We start from the raw sequence: 26,580 nt of genomic DNA on the forward strand, positions 1-26,580 counted from the left end.
GACATCTTTTTTTGGTGTTAGTTATAAAAGGTCTTGTTGGTCTTCATAGAACCGTTCAACTTCAGCTTCTTCAGCATTACTGGTTGGGGCATAGACTTGGATTACCGTGATATGGAATGGTTTGCCTTGGAGATGAACAGAGATCATTCTGTCGTTTTTGAGACTGCATCCAAGTACTGCATTTCGGACTCTTTTGTTGACCATGATGGCTACTCCATTTCTTCTGAGGGATTCTTGCCCGCAGTAGTAGATGTAATGGTCATCTGAGTTAAATTCACCCATTCCAGTCCATTTTAGTTCGCTGATTCCTAGAATGTTGACGTTCACTCTTGCCATCTCTTGTTTGACCACTTCCAATTTGCCTTGATTCATGGACCTGACATTCCAGGTTCCCATGCAATATTGCTCTTTATTGCATTGGACCTTGCTTCTATCACCAGTCACAACCACAGCTGGGTATTGTTTTTGCTTTGGCTCCATCCCTTCATTCTTTCCAGAGTTATTTCTCCACTGATCTCCAGTAGCATATTGGGCACCTACTGACCTGGGGAGTTCCTCTTTCCAGTATCCTATCATTTTGCATTTTCATACTGTTCATGGGGTTCTCAAGGCAAGAATACTGAAGTGGTTTGCCATTCCCTTCTCCAGTGGACCACGGTCTGTCAGTCCTCTCCACCATGACCCGCCTGTCTTGGGTTGCCCCGTGGGCATGGCTTAGTTTCACTGAGTTAGACAAGGCTGTGGTCCTAGTATGATTAGACTGACTAGTTTTCTGTGAGTTATGTTTCAGTGTGTCTGTTTCAGTGTGCCCTCCTGCAACACCTACCATCTTACTTGGGATTCTCTTACCTTGGGCATGGGGTATCTCTTCACAGCTGCTCCAGCAAAGTGCAGCCACTGCTCCTTACCTTGGATGAGGGGTATCTCCTCACCGCCGCCCTTCCTGACATTCAATGTGGGATGGCTTCTCTAGGCCCTCCTGCGCCTGCGCAGCCACCGCTCCTTGGGCGTGGGGTTGCTCCTCCTGGCCGCCGCCCCTGGCCTCAGGTGCGGGTTAGCTCTTCTCAGCCGTTCCTGCGCCATCACAGCCTGGCACTCTCGGCTGCTGCCCCTGACCTCGGACGTTGGGTAGCTCCTCTCGGCCGTGCTTAGTGCGCTGGTCGCAGCCATCTGCGCTATACAGTATACCAGGCTCTAAAACAGGAAAATTTAACTGAATGCCAAACGTACACAGTTTCTTGGTTGGTAGCAAATGGACTGGTCACTTGGCTTCCCTTATGGGCAAAGGATAACCAGAAAATTCACTCCAAAGGATTTTTGGTCTGACATTTGGGAAATTGTTCAAACTACTATTGTTTTGGTCTTTCATGCAGATGTTCACATGTTCCAAATTCTGTGGAAAGACAGTATATCGCTTACAGATGAACAAACTGAAATCTAACCAGTAGAAGTCACTCCAGACTCCAGTGACTTAAAAGGTTTAACTTTCTGGTCACACCAAAAATATCATCATCTGGGAGAAAAAACAATACATAGGTCGGCTCAGGATCAAGGTCCTTCCTGAACCATGCATTTCATTTAATCTGTTATTTTACAGTCTCCAACCTGTCAGCTTGCCAAAACTAGTCAAATGACATTTGGCACATGGCAAGATGCCTGGGCAAATATGGCAAATTGATGATATTGGTACATTAATTCAAAATAAAAGATTCTAATATATGTATGCTACTGTAAACACCTATTCTGGATATGTAGTGGCCATTCTCTTTGGGAACAGTCCTGAATATTCATGGAAGGACTGATGAATTTGAAACTCCAATACTTTGGCCACTTGATACGAAGAACTGACTCATTTGAAAAGACCCTGATGCTGGGAAAGAATGAGGGTGGGAGGAGAAGGGGACAACTGAGGATGAGATGGTTGGATGGCATTGCTGGCTTGATGAACAGGAGTCTGAGTAAACTCTGGGAGTTGATGATGGATAGGGATGCCTGGCGTGCTGCAGTCCATGGGGTGGCAGAGTCGGACTCGACTGAGCGACTGAACTGAACTCTTTGGGAAAGCTAATCAGGCTAATATTATTAAAACACTGGAGATAATTAAATTATATTGTGCTGTGCTAAGCTGTTTGTCATGTCTGACTCTGTGTGACCCTATGGACGGTAGCCTGCCACGCTCCTCTGTCCATGGGATTCTCCAGGTAAGAAATCTAGAGTGGGTTGCCATTTCCTTCTCCAGGGAATCTTCCTGACTCAGGGATCGCATCAGGGTCTTCTGCATTGCAGGCAGATTCTTTACAATCTTAGCCACTAGGGAAGCTTATCAATTTATATTTCAGTTCAGTTCAGTCGGTCAGTCGTGTCCAACTCTTTGCGACCCCATGGACTGCAGCACTCCAGACTTCCCTGTCCATAAAGACTTCAAATACTGACTACATTATCCAAGCATACAAAATGTTTGAGGGTAAAAGAGAGAAAGCAACAATCGTTAAAGGTCCAAAAACAGAAAGTTGGGCAAATGGAGGAATGGAGGGAAGGGTGAAACCTGCTAAAAGTCTGACTGCTACTGTGCCAACTTCCCAGAGAGATTTCAGGCAAAGACAACGAAGATATTCAGGAATGTGGCCAAGATTTCATCTGCATCCTTATTGACATCTGTAGCTTGCCCACATATAAGAGAAATGTTCTGAGCGTGGAGGAGGCTCCACTGGGATCAGGACCACCAGCAGGTGAGAGCTCCCACCCTGCCAGCGGCTCGGCACTTTCCACTAGTTGCTGTCGGGCTGCCAACCAATAGGAATGGCTGGCCACGGTGCCTGGCTGGAAACTGCTCACTGCCTTGACTCTGAAGCTGCTGCTGGTGCTCAAAAAGAAGTTCCAGCTGTTGCCTGCTAACTTTGCTTCCTAGTGAGGATTTCACCCAATATTTCACCAGAGGCACAGAAAGCAGCAGGAAGAGCAACTGGCTGGGCTCAGCTGACAGCAACTGTTACCCTTCACCTCCTGGCAGTCAGGTTGACAGGACAGGCAGAAGCAGGGAGTGACAAAGAAGGTAAGTTCTCAAAGGTCCACAGGAGGCAGGGCACAGTCAGGCCACATGACCCAAGAGTCAAGGTCTGAAGGCAGGACTGCAGGCTTGCTGGTAGGTGGGGCAACTGGACATGGCATCTTGACTTGAGATGACAGGGGGGCAAACAGTGAGATATGAGATGGTTATCAAGCTATCTGTACACCAAAGGGCATGGGGCAGAGAAGTATGACAGGATCCTGAAGTGGTAAACATAAAAGCGGGCCTTAAACTTAATGATCCTCGTCCTTGGTTTAAACAACAAAACAATGAAACTGGTCTGTGGACCACATCATTGAAAAATTCCTCTTTTATTTGTAAACTTCACTAAAGGGGAGAACCTAGCCTCCCACTTCTTTGAACTGAGTCTAAAAGTTCAGGTGTATGAGAAGGAATTAAACAGAAAGATAGGGGCTTGCTGATTTAATAAGAGAAACTGAAGGAGACTAAGAGTCAAGGGACATTTGCCCTATAGATAAAGAGCAGAAACCCTGATCGATACTTCAAGAATTTGGAAGTTGCAATAGGTTTTCTTTAATATCAAGGTCTCAGATTGGAGTATGGCTTAAATCTGATGTTTTTAAAAAACACTTTGTTAGTTATAAAGCACTTATAAAGATAAATTGGGAGCTAAGTTTAAACAACAATGGAAATTTTCACTGAGGTATAGGTTAGTCTAATCAGTGTAATGGGTCATGTGAAAATCAGAGAGGACAAACTCCATTATGGATAATTGCTTTATATTTTATAACACATGCAATTTATGATAAATCACAACTATATTTTATAGGCTATATGGATATCATATATAGAAGTGACCCTCATATAGAATCACTATGCACACTAAGTACATTTACTGCCCTTTTGTGGAACTTAAAACATGATATAAAACTGTTCTACTTTACTTTTCTACATTGTTGGTCAGAGATTTATTGAATGCAACTATCTACATAATTCTTTGTTACTCTTTGTTTATGGTTATTTTCCAACAATGTGTGCATAAATACTACTCACTGTACCCCTTTTAAGAACAGCATAGAATTTTTATTTAGAAGAATTCTGTATTAGTGAGATTTTACTCCAAATTATACTGATTAAAAAACATTTGTACTTATTTAGGTTGATTAGGATATTATCTTTTAGACTCCAGAAGTTATAGTTGTTACAAACTGCAAATTGTTTCAAAACAAATTTAAAAAATAATTTTAATAAAGAGTACAATGCAGGCAACAAAAGCAAAATTAAACAAGTGAAGCTGTATCAACCAAAAATACTTTTAACTTTATTGAGGATTTTAATGGGTAAGTCAAAAACTCTTTTGCTTCATGTCACATTGCACTTGAAAACGTGCAGGTTATTTTCAAATATCCTTTGATATTGACTTCTAACATAATTCTATAATGATTAAGGGAACAGACTCTATATGGTTTAAATACCTTCAGACCATGAAATTTTTATACCTTGTTTTATGTCCTTGGACATGTACTAGTGTCTCCTGGTTTATGGTGTATGGGAACTTTAACAGAATTTGTATCCTACTGTTAAGTGAAATCTGTATAAATCTTAATTATGTTGAATTGGTCCACAGTGCTTCTCAGGTGTACTACAGCCTTTTACTTTTCTGTCTATTCATTCTATTAATTTTTGAGAGTTTGATATTAAAACTCTACCTAAAAATCTTAACTTATTTACTTAAAAATAAATGTAATATATAGTAAACTATATGTAATTTTGCGGCTGTATTTTCCAAGTCTCCTGTAAACGTATTACCAGACTTTAATAATTCGAAAATTTTTTTTAAAGTAAAGAAAAGGTTCTGTATACATACAATGGAGTATTATTTCACATTTAAAAAGGCAACCTTAACCTACATAACAACATGGATGAACCTGGAGGACATAATGCTAAGTAAAATTGCTTATCTCAGAAAGATGAATATGGCTGGATTCTACTATAATAAGTATCTAAAACAGTCTAACTCATAAGGAAAGAATAAATGGTGATTATCAGGATTGGGAGGAGGGGAAAATGGGAGTTTCTAATTATTACATATAAAATTTCAATTATGCAAAATGAATTGGTTCTAGGAATCCGATTTATAACACTGTACCTACAGATCACTCACTCATGCTCAGTCGTGTCCAACTCTTTGTGACCCCATGGACTGTTGTAACCTGCCAAACTCTCTGTCCATGGAATTTTCAGGCAAGGATACTGGAGTAGTTTGCCATTTCCTACTCCAAGAGATCTTCATGACCCAGGGATCAAACCCATTTCTCCCCCACTGCAGGCAGATTCTGTACCATAATCATGGTGTACTGGTCACTTAAAATTCTGTTCAAAGGCAGATATCATGTTAAATGTTCCTACCAAGATTGAAAAAAAGAGATACATGAGAATTCTATCATTTTTGTGAGTTTTCTACGACTTTCAAAGTATTTTAAAACAAGTTTTTAAACTGAAAAAAAAAAGCCCCAAACAATATATTATGAGTAAATGTAATAGAAGTAACAAATATATTGCCTGATTCATTAGCTGGCTCAGTGTATGGAAATCAGCTTTTCTATGTATTCAGCAGAGCTCCAGTTAGAGAAAGTTTAAGTTATAGCAAGGAGTATTTTTATGAGGACAGACTGAATTGAACTTAGGATATCTTACTGAGGGAAAAGCAAAAATTTCTACCAAAAAATGGTATGAATTCCCATCTGTCAGTGCCAGTTTAGAACTTGAATAAGAGAGAACACTAGGAGGAAAAATAAAATGTTAGAGTATTATTTTCTTTCCACTGAGAACTCTAATTGTTGAAGTTTGTTGTGCTACAGAACTCATAGGAAGTGAAGTAGCCTGGACCATTCCTGCCACGGTGAGTGGGCATGGCCTTCTCTGATTTGCAGGCATCAATGATTACCCAAGAACTCATCTTCCATGCTTAAGATTTCTCTTGACCTCATTGTTTCCACTATTTCAAGAGGAATGTCTTATTAATAAGCTGAAAAGGACAGTTCTGCTGTCCATGAAAAAGAGCACAAATTGCTTTAGGTTTACACTATAATGTAAACTTTATAAATGTTTCTTTCTTTCTTTCTTTGTTTTGGTGCTATAACTCTCAAAACTATGTAATTGGGATAGGTACGGTTGCGATGAAACACCAGCTGGAATCAAGATTGCCAGGAGGAATATCAATAACCTCAGATATGCAGATGACACCACCTTTATGGCAGAAGGTGAAGAACTAAAGAGCCTTGATGAAAATGAAAGAGGAGAGTGAAAAAGTTGGCTTAAAACTCAACATTCAGAAAATTAAGATCATGGCATCTAGTCCCATCACTTCACAGCAAATAGATGGGGAAACAATGGAAACAGTGGCAGACTTTATTTTGGGGGGCTCCAAAATCACTGCAGATGGTGACTGCAGCCATGAAATTAAAAGACGCTTGCTCCTTGGAAGAAAAGGTATCACCAACCTGCTGCTGCTGCTGCTAAGTCGCTTCAGTTATGTCCGACTCTGTGTGACCCCATAGATGGCAGCCCACTAGGCTCACCCATCCCTGGGATTCTCCAGGCAAGAACACTGGAGTGGGTTGCCACTTCCTTCTCGAGTGCATGAAAGTGAAAAGTGAAAGGGAAGTCACTCAGTCATGTCCGACTCTTAGCGACCCCATGAACTGCAGCCTACCAGGCTCCTCCATCCATGGGATTTTCCAGGCAAGACATAGACAGCATATTAAAAAGCAGAGACATTACTTTGCAAACAAAGGTCCATCTAGTCAAAGCTATGGTTTTTCCAGTAGTCATGTTTGAATGTGAGAGCTGGACTGTAAAAGAAGTTGAGCATCAAAGAATTGATGCTTTTGAACTGTGGTGTTGGAGAAGAAGAAGACGACTCTTGAGAGTCCCTTGGACTGCAAGGAGATCCAACCAGTCCCTCCTAAAGGAAATCAGTCCTGAATATTCATTGGAAGTACTGATGCTAAAGCTGGAACTCCAATACTTTGGCCACCTGATGCAAAGAACTGACTCATCTGAAAGACCCTGATGCTGGTAAAGATTGAAGGCAGGAGGAGAAGGGGATGACAGAGGATGAGACGGTTGGATGGCATCACCAACTCAATGGACATGAGTTTGAGTAAGCTCCGGGAGTTGGTGATGGACAGGGAAGCCTGGCATGCTGCAGTCCATGGGGTTGCAAAGAGTCAGACACAACTAAGCTACTGAACTGAACTGAATGTAAGGAAAGAATCTACCTGAAAGGTTTTTGAGGGCAGGAAAGATGTTTTTACTTATATCTCTCATCTGGCGATGCCAGAAACATGGAAACAGTCAATACATGTTCAACAGTAGTGAGTAAGTATAAAGAAGGAATATGTCAGATGGTTCCTGAAAGGACCTAGCCCAAGTCCCAACCTTTATGTATGCCCATCCTGGCACACTACTTAAGAACAGACTCCCTTCCTAGGCAACACACAGAACTTGCACAGTTTATGATCCACAATATTGAAACAAAAAAAAAACATACACAGTACATTAGTCAGTAGATACACATCACAACAGATTAATAATCTGTCAAAGTCAATGATTTATTGGTTAATGTCTTTTAACCCACTTCTCTATAATGTAAAGGGTTATTGATTTGGAGTAAGCATTCTAGGGAAGAGAAATTATTAAACAGATGTACGAGGAGAATCAGAGACTGGCATCTCCTCCTTTCTAGATCAGAGCAGTTGGAAATTCTGCTGTTTTTACTTTATCCTGAAGCAGTAACTTCCTACCATGAAAATATTTGATAGTTTAATTAATATACTTTTCATATACTTAGTCATAGAAGAAAATTACTCAGGTAATAAAAATTCATCCATGGTCAAACTAGTGTTTTTGATGGTTAAGATGACTTCAGAAGTGTCAGATTAAAAAAAAAAAAGTGCTATGATGAAAATATTAAAGGGACATGGGACATGAGGAGAGACAACAATGGGTCCAAGTGGAGTAAAGCAGAACTTTGGTAATATTGGAATATTTTAACCTGCCCAACTATAATAAACTAAGCCTTTTAGATATGAGGACACTTGCTAAGTCTGTTTGATTGTTGAATTCTGTTGAGGCAATGCTCTCCTTTGTGTCTATGCAAAATTTTATAGTTTTCCTGACATTCTTTGGCATGGATATTTTTTCTCTTCCCCCTCGTTTAAAATTAGAAATCATGCCATCCTCCATGACCAATGATGTAGAAACCTTAAAGATGCTGGAATTTGTTCCTACTTTGCCCCAAGAGAAGAAGGCAACACTATCTGAGAGGCAGCCATCATTGAGAGAGCAACTACATTCTGCATTAAAGGATTCAAATCTTAACTGTGAAGAATTTAAAAATGAAGCAGAAGACAACAGAGGTTCAGAATTGGAAAACTCAGGCTCAGAGAGACATTACCCAAAAGAGAGAGTTAGCCTGGCTAAGAAATGTTGCTATGACGCTTGTACCAAAAAAGACATAGTTCAATTGTGCTGAAATGAAGCTGTGCATTTCATCTAATCTTCACATGTATTCTCAATGACAAAGTCACCAATGCCTCTGTCACCCTACTGATTATTAAAATATGAGAAATTATTTTTAGTGTTTATGTTTTCATTTGATATGTAAGAAAGCGTCCCAAGCGTTATTGTAGTTTCTGCTAATAATACTTATGTGAGAAGTAGTTTATTAATGATAATAATTATGTTATTCCTTTTTGAGTGGTGGTAACTTAAAATAACAATAACTCAAAGTAAATAGAAATAGATTGTTTAGTAAAAGGCTATATCTTGCATAAATGAGTGGACAAAATTTCAAAAATAAGTCTGGTTTGGAAATTTGTATCTGATAAATTATAATCCATCACCATTTCTCCTCCAAACCTAATGCCCAAATGTTCTGTCACTATTTAATATAAAATAAATTATTTTAATAGCCAAAAAACAAATAGAAATTTAAAAATAACTTTACACAGTCCCTAAAGCCAGGTACATAAAATGGACCAAAACACTTCTGACAGTAACTCTTAGATCAAATATGCAGAGTTATAAGATTTCAGCTTTTATAGTAGACTTTAAAATATTTTTGTGTCTTAATGAGCTATTAATTGCAAAGAATCAGACTGGACTCCAAGTCAATCTAATTTAGTTCAAGCTATATAAACTCAAGTATTTTTCAAACTAGGGTTCTTATATGAACTCTACTGTCTAAAATACTAAAAAGTAAATTATAATCTTTAAGGAGAAAAACAAACATACATATAAAAAATAATAAACATTTCAGTGTCATATATTGCAGAAAAACCGGTTTAGCAAGGAAACAAAATTTTTGTTTGCTATTTAAGTATTTACAAACCATTTATGTAATAAAATAATTGTGACAAGCTATGAAACCTTGTAGGTATAGTAACAAAGTTATCATCTTAGTATTCAGTCAGTTTCTTTAATTTATATACACTCAAACCTTTAGGCAGCATTTACAGAAAAAAATGCACTTAAATAGTAATTTAACCTCCATCACCTGTCTGTAAGAAGAATTTAAAAGGATTAAAACAGCAACTCCCATATTTCAAATTCCCATACATAATTAATCATCCTCAGGCCTCCAACCAAGGCCACCTGGGAAAACTTCATAGAACGCTGCAGAACCTCAGAGGCCATAAGCCCCCTTGGACAAAGCCAAGAAGAGTGCTGTCTGAAATGGAAAATCCAACAGAGGAGAACAAGAACAGTGACCAAGAAACCTACAGCCCAGAGAGGAAAAAGAGACATTCCCCACACACAAGAGGCATCTCCCCAGACTCAGCCCTGGCCCATGTTCCTGAGTTACTGCTCCACAAAAGCCCTGGAGTCAGGGCTCCTAGGCCAAGAATCTGTATTCACCGCCTCTGATGATACCACTTTTTAAGCGCTACAAGGACAGTCTGTGGCTACTCATCTACTATAAATAATAAGATAATAAGTTAACATCTTTAAGATATCTAATTCTTGAAGCTGATGACAGTATGTTCACTTTATTTCTCATGTAAAAAATTTACTCTCTTCATATATATGTATCAGATAGGATTGTGTTGTCTGTAAATGACAGAAAGTCCTACAACAGTGGCTGGCTTCAAAGAAGACTGTGGAGTAAAGATCTGACCCTGAATGATGCCAGCAGGCTCCTCACGACTTTTCCAGTCAGCTCTGCTTAAAATATAGGCCTTCCTCCTTATGCTTTTCTCCTCATGAGACCAAGATGGCTGATGCACCTCCAGATCTCAGGGTACATTTTAGAGTAGAAGAAGACTTAGTGCCAGGATTAGAAAAGCAAAGGCTTTGCCAGAAACCTCCACATGTGTGCTTATTTCACATTGGCCAGACCTGTGTCACACGGATACTACTACCTGCAAGAGACACTGGGAAATCATTTCTACCACTTAGAGACTAGAGAGTTAAGGTACGCAAGGGAGAAGTGTCTGGAAGGAGACTGGGTCAGTCAACCTATAGCTTTGCTTATACTTGCTACTTTTGTACCTACAATGTCTGTTTCAAATACATTAATCTTTAAGTATTAATCTTCACCATTAAGATGAACTCTAGCTGGAGTTGGATCCAAATGGTATGGGAAAAAGAAAGACCTCTTTGGAATCCAGTAGACATGGGTAGGAATGCTCTAGCACTTACCAGCAATACGCATGGGCACACTGAATTGTTGTCTTTAAAAGTAGTCCTTCTGTGTTTTGATTAAAATGTCTATTTTAATTTCTGAACTAATAGACATTATTTTTTTACTGAAATTGAGTTGCTATACAATATGATATGTCACAGGTGTACAATATAGTGATTTTCAATTTTAATGTGTAATGTCCCATTTATACTTAATATAAAATATTGACTATATTCCCTGTGTTGAATAATATTTCTGTAGAATTTTTATTTTATGATTAAAAATTTATACCTCTTACTCCTCTACCTCTACAGTGCACCTACACACTTTCCTTTCCCCACTGGTAACCACTAGCTTGTTCTCCGTAGCTGTGAGCCTGCTTCTTTTTGTTGCATTCCCTGACTCGCTGTGTTTTTATATTCTACATAGGAGTGCTATCATACAGTATTTGTATTTCTCTTATTTTACTTAGCATAATGCCTTCTAAGTCTACCCATTCTGCTGCAAATGGCAAAATTTCATTCTTTTTGTTAAGGCAGATTACTATTTCTTGGGGGTGTGTATGTGTGTTTCACATCTTCTTTATCTATTTATCTGCTGTTGGACACTTGTTTGTTTCCATATTATGACAACTGTAAATAACACTATAGCACTGGAGTTCAAGTACCTTTTAGAATTGGTGTGTTTGGTTTTTTTTTTCCTAGATATGTACCCAGGAATGGAATTCCTGGGTAATATGGTAGCTCTAGTTTTAGTTTTTTGTGAAACCTCCATACTATTTCACACTGGTGCACTAATGTACATTCCTACCTACAGTGCTAAGATATCATCAATCTAAATAACACTATACTTACTAAGGAGATTGAATCAATAATGAAGTACCTACCAAGAAAGAAAAACCTGAGACAAGATAGGTTCACTGGAGAATTCTACCAAATGTTTTAAAGAATTAAAACCAATCATTCTCAAACTCATACAAAAAAATTGAAGAATTAAAACACTTCCTACCTCATTCTCAGGACCAAAATTACGTAATTCCAAAGCCAGACAAAGACACTACTTAGGAAACTACAGGCCAATATCCTTTACTGATGCCAAAATCCTTAATAAAAAACAGCAAACTGAATTCAACTAGATATTAAAAGGATGATACACAGTGACTAAGTGAAATTTATTCCTGGAATGCATGGATAGTTCAACATACGAAAATCAATGAATGTATTACACTACATTAATAGAACAATGGGACCAAAAACATGTAATAAAAGCATGACAGCAGGGCAAGGTGAGGCCGGGACAAACTGAGAAAGTAGCATTGACATATACACACTGCCATGTATAAAATAGCTAGCTAGTGGGAAGCTGCTATATAACACAGGGAGCCCAGCCTGATGCTCTGTGACAACCTGAGAGGGGTGGGGTGGGGCATGGGGTAGTATTATGGGAGGGAGGCTCACAAGGGAGGGGATATATATATATATATGTGTTAAATATATATATATATATATAGAGAGAGAGAGAGAGAGAGAGAGAGTTAGAGCTGATTTGTATTGTTCTATGGCAGAGACCACCACTACACTCTAAAGCAATCATCCTCTAATTTAAAAAAAAAATGACATAACTCAATACCATTTCATGATTAAAAACAACCAACAAACAAGGAATAGAAATATGCTTCCTAAGCCTGGTAAAGTCTATGTATGAAAAACCCACACTTAACATCATTCTCAGTGAAGGACTGAAAGCTTATCCCCTAAGAGCAGTAACAATATATTTTATATTTATTTTAGACTAGGGAAATGATGTTAGACAAAAAAGCAATTTTGAGCAATTTTCTTATTTGAGTTCAAAATGGGTCGTAAAGCAGTCTGAAAGCACAATTTTGTTTGCACCAACCTAATAATAACTTATGTTGTGAAAAAAAGGTTGTAACAACAACAAAAAACTTTTTCTTAGATATGCATGATATAGAATGATTCTTGATTTCACATCTACATGTATATTCTCAATGATGCATTTCAGTTCAGTTCAGTTCAGTCGCTCAGTTGTGTCCAAATATTTGCGACCCCATGAATCACAGCACGCCAGGCCTCCCTGTCCATCACCATCTCCCGGAGTTCACTCGGACTCGCGTCCATTGAGTCAGTGATGCCATCCAGCCATCTCATCCTCTGTTGTCCCCTTCTCCTCCTGCTCCCAATCCCTCCCAGCATCAGAGTCTTTTCCAATGAGTCAACTCTTCACATGAGGTGGCCAAAGTACTCGAGTTTCAGCTTCAGCATCATTCCCTCCAAAGAAATCCCAGGGCTGACCTCCTTCAGAATGGACTGGTTGGATCTCCTTGCAGTCCAAGGAACTCTCAAGAGCCTTCTCCAACACCACAGTTCAAAAGCATCAATTCTTTGGCACTCAGCCTTCTTCACAGTCCAACTCTCACATCCATACATGACTACTGGAAAAACCGTAGCCTTGACTAGACAGACCTTAGTCGGCAAAGTAATGTCTCTGCTTTTGAATATGCTGTCTAGGTTGGTCATCACTTTTCTTCCAAGGAGTAAGCGTCTTTTAATTTCATGGCTGCAGTCACCATCTGCAGTGATTTTGGAGCCGCAAAAAATAAAGTCAGCCACTGTTTCCACTGTTTCCCCATCTATTTCCCATGAAGTGATGAGACCGGATGCCATGATCTTCGTTTTCTGAATGTTGAGCTTTAAGCCAACTTTTTCACTCTCCTCTTTCATTTTCATCAAGAGGCTTTTTAGTTCCTCTTCACTTTCTGCCATAGGGGTGGTGTCATCTGCATATCTGAGGTTATTGATATTTCTCCTGGCAATCTTGATTCCAGCTTGTGTTTCTTCCAGTCCAGCGTTTCTCATGATGTACTCTGCATAGATGTTAAATAAGCAGGGTGACAATATACAGCCTTGACATACTCCTTTTCCTACTTGGAACCAGTCTGTTGTTCCGTACTCCTTTTCCTATTTGGAACCAGTCTGTTGTTCCATGTCCAGTTCTAACTGTTGCTTCCTGACCTGCAGACAGATTTCTCAAGAGGCAGGTCAGGTGGTCTGGTATTCCCATCTCTCTCAGAATTTTCCACAGTTTATTGTGATCCACACAGTCAAAGGCTTTGGCATAGTCAATAAAGCAGAAATAGATGTTTTTCTGGAACTCTCTTGCTTTTTCCATGATCCAGCAGATGTTGGTAATTTGATCTCTGGTTCCTCTGCCTTTTCTAAAACCAGCTTGAACATCAGGAAGTTCACAGTTCACGTATTGCTGAAGCCTGGCTTGGAGAATTTTTAGCATTACTTTACTAGCATGTGAGCATTTACCTAAGTCCAAATCAGGCCCCACTAATTATTAGAATACGAGAAATCATTACTAGTGTTCACATTTTTCAAATGTTATGGAACAATATTGTCTTCCCATATCATATTTTCTCTCAAAAATCAATATTTTCCTGCTAAAGAAGCTGTTTTTAAAAATCAATGGTATTATTGCATCAATTACTTTTGTATCTTATTAACTTCATAATGATTTAAAAAGCTTTATTATTTAACTGACATAAGTAGCTTTATATACACCTAACACCAGGTACATACAAAAGTAATAAAAAATGTTTAATCTAGCTTGTCGATATAGACTATATAAACATTAAACCAGAAACCTTGTAATTTTCTACTTGAGCCATAGCAGGTTTTATTTTCCCTGCTGAAATAATGTTTGAATGCAATCAGATTCAATACCAGATACAATTAGATTTTTGTGCCCAAATGAACTCAACTGTTTTTCAAGTTATAATACTTTCATGTTTCTAAGAAATTCAAGTAAATATATTTAAGTGACATAAATGAAGTCACAAAGTAGAACAAATAAGTCAATATTATTTTCCTTAGGAAAGAACTAAATTGGAAAAAAAACTCAGTAAAGTTTACCATTTTAGAATTTATGGAACATTCATGTAAGCAAAATAAACTGTGAGATGATATGAACATTTGTTAAAATTGTAAACCAGCATGGTACTAATAGTCAATTTCTTTAATCTATATATTGATACATAGTTAGCTAGTATTTTGTTTTTTCAGAGAAAATGTACTTATAACAAGTTAATCTTGTCCATCAAATGTCTGGAGGTGAAGAATAGAAGATGAAAAATCACATTTCCTATATTTCAAATCCCTAGGCATGGCTAGTCATAAGCAAATCTCTGAAGTTCATCATATTCTCCCTGAGGCCTCCTCCCAAAGAGCTCCTTCTTATTGAAGAAGCAGAGACCAACAGAATGTAACTCTTTAGGGAGAAAGTCAGTGTTCTTGCCTGGAGAATCCCAGGGACAGAGGAGCCTGGTGGGCTGCCATCTATGGGGCTGCACAGAGCTGGACATGACTGACGCAACTTAGCAGCAGCAGCAGGGAGAAAGTCAACATTTTTTCAAGAGTTACACTTTCATCATGAAATCTTTGTTGCTGATTTTAACACTTCCATTCATATCTCATTTATTCCCCAGCATAGTTCACTGTCAATTCCAGAACTCCATTTGCTCTGAGGTCCACTCCTTATTCCACTAGTTTTCACATCATACTTAACACTGAAGTTTCACCATCATCCGGTGACTCAGTTAAATTTCATCTGCTAGTACATACCACTACTCTTGCCTATCTTTTCCTCCATTTTAAATGGAAAAGTATCCCCAAATGTAACCCCTCTACTTGTCTGTATGTTATGACCATGGTTTTCATATTCCTAAAAGACTGTCTATGTGTAACAGGCATGAATTTGTAAGCACAGTCTCTGGTGTGAAAGAAATACTCAACTATTTTATTCTTAACAGATTGATATGTTTACATGCTGTCACTGAATTGGAAATTTAGCATCAGACATTATTCTAATGGAACTCCCCCATTAAGCTGTGCTTGAAACCCAGGGTTTTAGCACCAAAGCACTAAGTCCCCAATACCCATAGTTTCAACAGTTTCCCCATGACACCTACTATTCTAGCCTGCATGGTGTCTCCATTTAAGGTCTTACCTCTCTTGCTGGAGTCAACAGAACTTTGCCAAATGTGCGTGTTTTCTGCTCAGGGTCTGTTTCCCTAGGTATACCATATAGCCATCTCTTCTAAGGCTCCCCCTCTCCATGTCACTGCCACTGAGCACTGCACAGCAGTAATTCTTTATTTCAGGACTCTAGGCCATCATCCTCTTTCCATTACAAGGAAAATCTTCCCTTTCACCCCTCAACCATCTCTCCTTCTTCCTCTCCATTTCTCTCTTACTTGTCCACTGGGGACACCTGCCTAATTTTGGCCTCCTCCTGTATTTAGGGGTCATGGGAAGAGTAACTTTAAGCAACCTCTGTTTTCTGCCCTGCAAAAGTCCATCAGGAAGGAAACACTTAGGCTCTGGATACCTGGTTAAAATTTGTGGGGAGATGGTATAAGAGGTTGAAAGGAAAAAATATAGGGGAAAATGTAATGTCTCAATTATTTTGCCACACTCTTTGACCTTGCACATTATCCACCTTTCCTTCTGCATGGGAATCTTCCTCTGTTTCTAATATATTTCAATAAACAAAGAAAACTGTTTTTGCATCAACTCTTCCTCTGCCAAATCAATAGAACTGCTGCTAGCTCTTCACCCCTCATTCCCTCTGGGACCCACTATGAACTGTTCCCTACCTGAATCTTAGCCTATTAAATTCCACACTGGCCTCCAATCCCAAATTTTAATCTTAAATTTGCTTCTCTTTTACTTTTCTTTCACATTTCACTCCACTGATGATCCCTCTTCAGAAAATTACCTTCGATTTTTGCTTTTATGAAAAGCAAAAGGACGTCATCCTCTATAATTCTTGTTTTCTCCTTCTTTATCTCTTCTCTCGCTTCTTACCACATGAAATTCCCTCTTCTTTGCTTTGACACTGTATGCCCTGTCCATTAGTCAGAGAGTTGATTTAATTTTATTTCTTTAACTCACAACTCTTTGCTGTTGATTTCCGAATCTGGATCTCCAGGTTGGATGTCTTAGCATACTTCCAGCCCCATGTTTCCATTTGTTTTGTTAGGAGAATTCCTCTTAATACTTTATAGTTATCTAAAATTCATCATTTCTTAAGCTTTACTGGGGCTTCCTAGGCGGCACTAGTGGTAAAGAACCCATCTGCTAATGCAGGTTTAATTTCTAGATCGGGTAGATCCCCTGGAGGGAGGGCATGGCAAACCAATCCAGCATTCCTGCCTCCAGAATCCCATGGACAGAGGACACCGGCAGGCTATAGTCTATAGGGACTCAAAGAATCATACACAACTGAAGCGACTCAGCATATGCAAAGCTTCACTGTAGGATTAAATTCCCCTCATGATTCCTCAATGTCATCAGCTTTTCATCCTCTACAGCTCAAAGCCCTGGTCTTCCTGACATACAGTGGCAAAAAGGCACATGATTTTCAACATTGCTCATTATTAGAGAAATGCAAATCAAAACTACAAGGAGGTACCACCTCACACCATTCAGAATGGCCATCATTAAGAGTCTACAAATAACAAATGCTGGAGAGGGTGTGGAGAAAAGGGAAACTTTCTACACTGATCCACTACGGAAAACAGTATGAAGATTCCCCAGAAAAGTATAATTATCATATGATTGAGAAATCCCACTCCTGGACATATATTTGGACAAAACTATAATTCAAAAAGATACATTTACCCTTATGTTCATAGCAGCAGTATTCATAAAGAAGAAGACATGAAAACAACCTAAATGTCTATCAACAGATGAATGAATAAAGAAGACATGGTACATATATACAATAAAATACTACTCAGACATAAAAAAGAACAAAATAACACCATTTGTAGCAACATGGACGCAACTAGAGATCATTTTACCAAGTGAAGTAAATCAGAAAGAGAAAGACAAATACCACAAATATATATCACTTATATGTGGAATCTAAAATATGACACAGATGAACTTATCTATAAAACATAAACAAACTCACAGACATAAAGAACAGACTCACGGTTGCCAAAGTGGTGGAGGGGAGGCAAGGAATGGAGTAGGCATTTGAGGTAAGTAGATGGAAACTATTACATATAGAATAGATAAACAAGGCCTTACTGTACAGCACAGGGAGTTATATTCAACATCATGAGATAAACCATAATGGAAAAGAATACAAAAAAGAACGTATATATTTTGATATATGTATAACTGAATCAACTTGCTGTACAGCAGAAATTAACATAACATTGTAAGTCAACTGTACTTCAATTTTTAAAAAATCCCTGGTCGTCTTAAACTCTTCTCTCTCTCCCACATCCAGGTTACATAAAACAAGTCATCAACTCTAATGATGGTTCATTTAAAAATCACATTTATGGGTCCTTTCTGTTTATTTCTACTCCTTCCATCCTACTGCTGGGTCTTCACAATTCACTGATCCAAAATGTGGACTTGTAGTTGGTTTCTTCACTTTTGGTTTTTCTCCCTCCACATCTGTATACATTAAGGTCAAGTTATTTAAGCTTCAATTTTAGCTTCCCTGGTGTCTCAGTGGGTAAAGAATTTGCCTGCAATGCAGGAGACCTGGGTTCGATCCCTCGGTTGGGAAGATCTCCTAGAGGAGGGGTATGGCAACCCACTCCAGTAGTCTTGCCTGGATAAATCCCATGGACAGAGGGGCCTGGTGGGCTGCAGTCCATGGGGTCTCGAAGAGTTGGACACAACTGATTAACTAAGCACAGCAGCACATACATTATCCACTAATTATTTTATAACCTCCTGTTCCCCGTAGCATAAAAAGAAAAAAATCCAAACTCCATAGTCTGAATTTCAAAGCTTCCTTTGTCCTCTAGCAATATTCCCATCTTCTACTAATCCTTAACATCACTATTATAGGTTCTTTTACCGACGATATGCCTTGCTCACTTGTTTACATGCCTTTATAGCTTCCATCCTCTCTTCGGATGCAGTACCAGTCCCACTTTCTGACTACCTACTTTTTCATCAAAGCCTAATTAAGTTCTGTCTCCTAAATGAAGTCTTCCAAGACTACTGAGCTTATACAAGTCTCCCCCTTCTACAAATTATTTTACTTAAATTTTCTGCTATTCAACATTTAACCAATGATGTTATTGCTCCATTATATTTAAACATAATTAGAATAAGAAGTCTAAGCTTCTGGTGCTTAAAGATACTTCACTTCTTTCATTTATAGATCCCAAACACAAAAGACTTCCCGCCACCCATTGACATAGTGGAGAATCTTTTCTTGTAGGACTGGATCATGACTATATTGACTGCATACTATCCTTTATGTACTAGAAGGAAAAATGATTTTAAATGAGTTTCTCATACTCTAGCCAAATTAACAGTCTGGTACCTCATATATAAAAAATGCAATAATTATTTTAAAGAACACCAAACCTATTATCTCATTTGATTATCACATTCCAACAAAGTAGCTGCTGCTGCTAAGTTGCTTCAGTCATGTCCGACTCTGTGCAACCCCATAGACAGCAGGCCACCAGGCTCCTCCATCCCCGGATTCTCCAGGCAAGAATACGGGAGTGGGTTGCCATTTCCTTCTCCAATGCATGCACGCATGCATGCTAAGTCGCTTCAGTCATGTCCGAATCTGTGCGACCCTATGGACAGCAGCCCACCAGGCTCCTCCATCCATAGGATTCTCCAGACAAGAATACTGGAGTGAGGTGCCATTTCCTTCTTCACAACAAAGTAGAAATGGCAATAATTATACAGCTAATATGTATCATTATGTGTCAGGCACTGTATTTTCTCATTTATTATTTCGTGTGTTACTTACTGCATTATGTCATATAATCCTTTAATAGCGTTGTCAGAAGGCACTATTACTACCTACCTTCAACCTACACCATGTGTTCTTATATTCATGACACATGTTAAGTAAACCAGTATAAGATTTCTGCAAATTTCTATAGCTACTTATTCCTGTGGCTGAGACCAGCTTCTATCTTTATTACCAACAGAGTGAACTTTTAAGCCCATTCTGAGGCAATTACTTTAATGTGTGTGTGTATATGCTTTTTTTGGGTCCAAATCATTACTTTCTCTAATCTAAGGGTTTGGTCTAAAAGATTTGCTTTTATATTGTAACTGGGGCTCCACAGCTCAGGGGTTAGAGCACTGGTCTCATAAGAGATTTGCTTTTATAATATCATGTGCCATCATTACCAATCCCAAAGAAAGGCAATGCCAAAGAATGCTCAAACTACTGCACAATTGCACTCATCTCAGACACTAGTCAAGTAATGCCCAAAATTCTCTAAGCCAGCCTTCAACAATACATGAACCATGAACTTTCAGATGTTCAAGCTGGTTTTAGAAAAGGCAGAGGAACCAGAGATCAAATTGCCAACATCCACTGGATCATGGAAAAAGCAAGAGAGTTCTAGAAACACATTGATTTCTGCTTTATTGAGTATGCCAAAGCCTTTGACTGTGTGGATCACAGTAAACTGTGGAAAATTCTGAAAGAGATGCGAATACCTGACCACCTGACCTGCCTCTTGAGAAACCTGTATGTAGGTCAGGAAGCAACAGTTAGGACTGGACATGGAAGAACAGACTGGTTCCAAATAGGAAAAGGAGTACATCAAGGCTGTATACGGTCACCCTGCTTATTTAACTTACATGCAGAGTACATCATGAGAAACGCTGGGCTGGAAGAAGCACAAGCTGGAATCAAGATTGCTGGGAGAAATATCAATAACCTCAGATATGCAGATGACACTACCCTTATGGCAGAAAGTGAAGAACTAAAGAGCCTCTTGATGAAAGTGAAAGAGGATAGTGAAAAAGTTGGCTTAAAGCTCAACGTTCAAAAAACTAAGGTCATGGCATCCAGTCCCATCACTTCATGGGAAACAGAGACTTTATTCTGGGGGGCTCCAAAATCACTGCAGATGGTGACTGTAGCCATGAAATTAAAAGACACTTACTCCTTGGAAGGAAAGCTATGACCAACCTAGATAGCATATTAAAAAGCAGAGACATTACTTTGTCAACAAAGGTCCGTCTAGTCAAGGCTATGGTTTTTCTAGTAGTCATGTATGGATGTGAGAGTTGGACTATAAAGAAAGCTGAGCACTGAAGAATTGGCTTTTGAACTGTGGTGTTGGAGAAGACTCTTGAGAGTTCCTTGGACTGCAAGGATATCCAACCAGTCCTCCCTAACGGAGATCAGTCCTGGGTGTTCACTGGAAGGACTGATGCTGAAGCTGAAACTCCAATACTTTGGCCACCTGATGCAAAGAGCTGACTCATTTGAAAAGACCCTGATGCTGGGAAAGATTGAGGGCAGGAGGAGAAGGGGACAACAGAGGATGAGATGGTTGGATGGCATCACCGACTCAATGGACATGGATTTTGGTGGACTCCAGCAGTTGGTGATGGACGGGGAGGCCTGGCGTGCTGCAGTTCACAGGGTCTCAAAGAGTTGGATACAAACTGAGCGACTGAACTGAACTGAACTGAACTGATCATCGCCAAACTAAATTCACTGTTTTTGTAATAGTTTTCTTTGACAAATTATGATTATATAAAGTAGTTTAACAGTTTGTACTCCAGGGACAGACTGACTATTTTTAATCAGCCTTCTACCTCTTACTAACTCTCTCATTTTAGGCAAGTTTTGTAATCTAAGATGAGCTCCCTCTAGTCTATAAGCTAGAGATAATTACAAGACTATTTGATATGATTACTACAGGATTAAATGGGGTAAAACATGTACAAGCACTTAGACTACTGACTGACATACAGTAATTACTCAACAAATGATGTACTGTTATTATTGTTCTTTCAAAACATATTTGAATATATATTACTTAACATATAATTGAATACATACTTTTTGTATATATTCAAGAATACAGACTTGGTATAAATACCAAGAATAAAGTGTTAATAAGACCAGCATTATAGTGGGGAAAACAGACAATTAATTGGACAGAAAGCAAAAAAGTAAATAATGGAGATATTATCTATTAGCTGTTTTATAATCTAGCAAGTATTAATTATAGTTACTGTTATTAATTGTACCCACATTTAATACTGCTAAGATAAAAATTTTAAGGACTCAAATCATGGGAATCATATTTCCCATGCAAAGATATCAATATAAAATGCTAAGTAACTTGAAAACAAATATTCTAGTATAATTACTAACAATTCCATATTTTTCTTGCATAAATGGAATTTTATTTTATAAATACTCAAATGAGCCCTTTGGATAGCTCCAATTTTATGACAATGTTCTGGAATAAGGTAGACAGGAAAAAGTGAAAGTTAGTTACTCAGTCATATCCAACTCTTTGTGATCCCATGGACTGTAGCCCACCAGGCTCCTCTGCCCATGGAATTCTCCATGCTAGAATACTGGAATGGGTAGCCTGGTTCCTTCTCCAGGGGATCTCCCCAACCCAGGGATAGAATCCAGGTGTCCCACATTGCAGGTAGATTCTTTACTAGCTGAGCTACCAGGGAAGCACAGCTAGTACAGTATACTAACAAATAGGTAAGTCATTCAGTAATAATAGCAACTTATTCATTCAAAATAAGTCATTTCACTAATAATTTGTTCAATTCAGTAAATCTGTTGACTCTTGATCAGTTCAGTTTAGTCACTCAGTTGTGTCCGACTCTTTGTGATCCCATGGACTACAGCACACCAGGTCTCCCTGTCCATCACCAACTCCTGGAGTTTACTCAAACTCGTGTCCATTGAGTTGGCGATCCCATCCAAACATCTCATCCTTTTTCATCCCCTTCTCCGCCCGCCTTCAATTTTTCCCAGCATCAGGGTCTTTTCCAATCAGGTGACCAAAGGATGAGTTTCAGCTTCAACATTAGTCCTTCCAATGAACACTCAGGACCGATCTCCTTGCTGTCTAAGGGATTCTCAAGAGTCGTCTCCAACACCACACTTCAAAAGCATCAATTCTTCAGCACTCATCTTTCTTTATAGTCCAACTGTCACATCTATACATGACTACTGGAAAAACCATAGCCTTGACTAGATGCACATTTGTTGGCAAAGTAACATCTCTGCTTTTTAATATGCTGTCTAGGTTGGTCATAGCTTTTCTCCCAAGGAGTAAGCATCTTTTAATTTAATGGTTACAGTCACCATCTGCAGTGATTTTGGAACCCCAAAAAATAAAGTCTGCCACTGTTTCTCCATCTATCTCCCATGAAGTGATGGACCAGATGCCATGATCTTAGTTTTCTGAATGTTAAGCTTTAAGCTAGCTTTTTCACTCTCCTCTTTCACTTTCATCAAGAGGTTCTTTAGTTCTTCTTCACTTTCTGCCGTAAGGGTAGTGTCATCTGCATATCTGAGGTTTGATATTTCTTCTGGCAATCTTGATTCCAGCTTGTGCTTCATCCAGCCCAGTGTTTCTCATGATGCACTCTGCATCTCTGCATATAAGTTTAATAAGCAGGGTGACAATATACAGCCTTGATGTACTCCTTTCCCGATTTGGAACCAGTCTGTTGTTCCATGTCCAGTTCTAACTGTTGCTTCCTGACCTGCATACAGGTTTCTCAAGAGGCAGGTCAGGTGGTCTGGTATTCCCATCTCTTTCAGAATTTTCCACAGTTTCTTGTGATTCACACAGTCAAAGGCTTTGGCATAGTCAATAAAGCAGAAATCGATGTGTTTCTAGAACTCTCTTGCTTTTTCGATGCCAACATCCAACATCCAGTGGATGTTGGCAATTTGATCTCTGGTTCCTCTGCCTTTTCTAAAACCAGCTTGAACATCTGGAAGTTCACGGTTCACGTACTGTTGAAGTCTGGCTTGGAGAATTTTGAGCATTACTAGCGTGTGAGATGAGTGCAATTGTGCAGTAGTTTGAGCATTCTTTGGCATTGCCTTTCTTTGGGATTGGAATGAAAACTGACCTTTTCCAGTCCTGTGGCCACTGCTGAGTTTTCCAAATGTGCTGGCATACTGAGTGCAGCACTTTCACAGCATCATCTTTTAGGATTTGAAATAGCTCCACTGGAATTCCATCACCTCCACTAGCTTTGTTCGTAGTGATGCTTCCTAAGGCCCACTTGACTTCACATTCCAGGATGTCTGGCTCTAGGTGAGTGATTACACCGTCATGATTATCTGGGTTGTGAAGATCTTTTTTGCACAGTTCTTCTGTGTACTCTTGATAATAACAATAATAAGTAGTAGTTGTAGTCAGGAATGTGTTCATTCAATAAATGTTTATTAAGGGTCTACTTAGCAGGGATTGTCCTAGGCACTGAATAATAAATATGAAACAAAAATAATTCCAGTCTTTAATGAGCTTACAACTAGTAGAAAAGATAATTACATGATTTAAAAAAAAAATTCAGCATAGTACAATAAATAATAATTATGACATAAATATGAATTAGGATACAAAGGAACAAGTAGTCAATTCTCAGGGAGTTTATTCACTTACTAAATATTATGATTATTGATATGATTAACATTTTACTTATTATTTGTTGACATTGCTATAATTGTTAACATTAAATTATTACTGAGAATTTACTATGTTTCACACTGTTCAAGGCAAAGATGCTGCCAAAGTAAACAAAATAAACAAAAATCCCTGTGGTGTAGCGCTTACATTTTTGCAGGAGACAGAAAACGTGAAGAAGTAAGATTATATATAGTATGTCAGTCTTTAATGAAGATGTGCACACTGAAGAAGCGCAAAGTAGGATGAGAATACTGAGAGCACAAATAGAACCGGAGTATAGATTTTTGTGTGGTTTGGACATATACTGGTGGCTTCCCTACCGGCTCAGCCAACAGGGTAAAGAATCCTCCCGCAATGAAAGAGACGTAGAAGAGGGTTCAGTCCCTTGGTGAGGAAGATCCCCCGGAGGAGGGCATGACAACCCACTCCAGTACCCCTGCCTGGAGAATCCCATGGACAGAGGAGCCTGGTAGGCTACAGTTCATAGGGTCACAAAGAGTCTGAAGTGACTTAGAACGGACATAACGCATATATCGCTTGAGAGGTTGTCTGTTGTTGTTTGTGTTCTTAAAATATATATATATATATTTTCTCAGTATAATGAATAGTTTCCTTTCTCACAGGGATTCCCTCGTGAAGTTCTGCTTAGGACTCATAGCCACTACAGTTTATACATGAATTGTTTCTCAAAGTAGGCAATGAAATTGTGCTAATCAAATTACATCAATCTTTTAAAAGATCTGACTGCCCGTTACTAAGTACTCATGGATACCACTGGAAAGTAGGGAAAAGCTGGGCGAACAGAAAACGGAGAAAAGTACACAGAGGCAAAAAGGAGAAGGAGTACAAAATAACATTGTAAAGGGAAGAGTTAAGAGTATCATTGATAATTGCTGGAGCCTCTGAGGCTTCAGTACACTGACGTTGACTATTCCTGAGACAGCCCCTGACTGCCCCCTTGTGGCTGGTAGGACATCCTTCAGCGCCAACACAGTCTAATAAAATCTCATTTAAAATGACAGGGCAACCTGTAGGGATTGCGCTGTACTTTCCTGCCCCTTCCCTCTTGATGTAGCAGAATACTATTTTTCTTAGAAGACAAATCCTCTACAAATTTCTGTCACACTCTCGACTAAAACTGTAGCCGGACAGATTTGACTTGGTAATGGACAGGGAAGCCTGGCGTGCTGCGGTCCAAGCGGTCGCAGTCGGACACGACTGAGTGACTGAAATGAACTGAACTAGGACCTAAAGGGAGCGCGCTCATGACCTGTCATGCATCATCAATTTATCCCAACAGGAAAATACAATTGCCTACATCTCCAAGAGGACAAGGCGCTATTTAAAACACAACAGGAAGAAAACTCTCTGGTCCACAGATCTCAGCCAATCAGAGATTAAGCAACACAGCCAATTAGAAGACGCCACATTTTGGACTCCCAGCTTCCCCAGTGGATCCTTTAGTTATCACACCCGCTCCCACCTTCCCCCTTTTCCCTGCAAAAGCAAGTTCCTCTTCCTAGTTCTCTGAATTTGCATATGGTCCATGATAGTGCACATATCCTGAATTGCATTCCTCTAGCTATTCCTATTCACCTTTGCTGGTAAAATAACTGGCTATTATTAATGTTGACACTATAATTTTGCAATGGATAATCCTTTACAATCCATGGCCAAAAGAACCGATTATCTCAAATACTCTGTTCTGAAGATTGAGACTAAGGCCCATTTCTCCCCGTAGAAGTGGTAGGAATTTCCTCAGGAAGCTTTGCATCTGCCTTTAAAACGTGCACACAAGTTTTAATATATTTGACAGCCAACAATTCGTCAGACCCTGCGGTACAATTAGAAGCAATGTCACAGCCACTGCCTTCATGAAACCTGCAAACTAGGGGAAGAAGTTATCAAACAACTGCACAAATAAATGTGAGCAAACCTACCGAGATAAACACCATGAAGAAAAGGAAAGGTTTCTTGAAGGAGGCGACGTTCCATTAGCAAGCAGGCAAAAGAGGCGGGAAATGCATTTCACTAGAGGGAGGCTTTATCCGTTAGCTACGGCCCCATATTTCATTTGATAAGTCTTCCTAGTGAGGGTGGAGAGAAAAACGAACCATTTTCAGGGCCAACAGCTTGCCACCTGGGGCGGCCTGAGGGCCCTGCGAAATTCGGGAAGCTTGGGCAGCGCCTCCACAGCTGCCCTCATCTTGACTCGAAGTTCTCGCGAGGTCTGGAAACGAAGATCAGAAGGTGCGCACCTCGCCTTGAAGTTCTCGCGAGGACCGCACACGAAGATCAGAAGGTCTCCATGTGCACGTGAGCAGTCGCGCGGGACGGGCAGTTAGAGCGCGC

At 39.3% G+C, this 26,580-nt stretch overlaps 1 protein-coding gene across 1 annotated transcript; it reads left to right on the forward strand.

Annotated features, from left to right (window-relative positions):
• The first annotated feature begins 1,217 nt into the window (after positions 1–1,217).
• On the forward strand, positions 1,218–26,573 carry LOC128052050 (prorelaxin-like). The gene is given in 4 exon segments (XM_052644520.1): positions 1,218–1,248; positions 2,556–2,729; positions 8,260–8,535; positions 26,311–26,573. Coding segments are annotated over 4 exon segments (744 nt in total).
• Positions 26,574–26,580: the final 7 nt, after the last annotated feature.

The sequence above is a fragment of the Budorcas taxicolor genome, chromosome 8 (genome assembly GCF_023091745.1).
Source record: "Budorcas taxicolor isolate Tak-1 chromosome 8, Takin1.1, whole genome shotgun sequence".
NCBI classification, from domain to species: Eukaryota; Metazoa; Chordata; class Mammalia; order Artiodactyla; family Bovidae; genus Budorcas; species Budorcas taxicolor.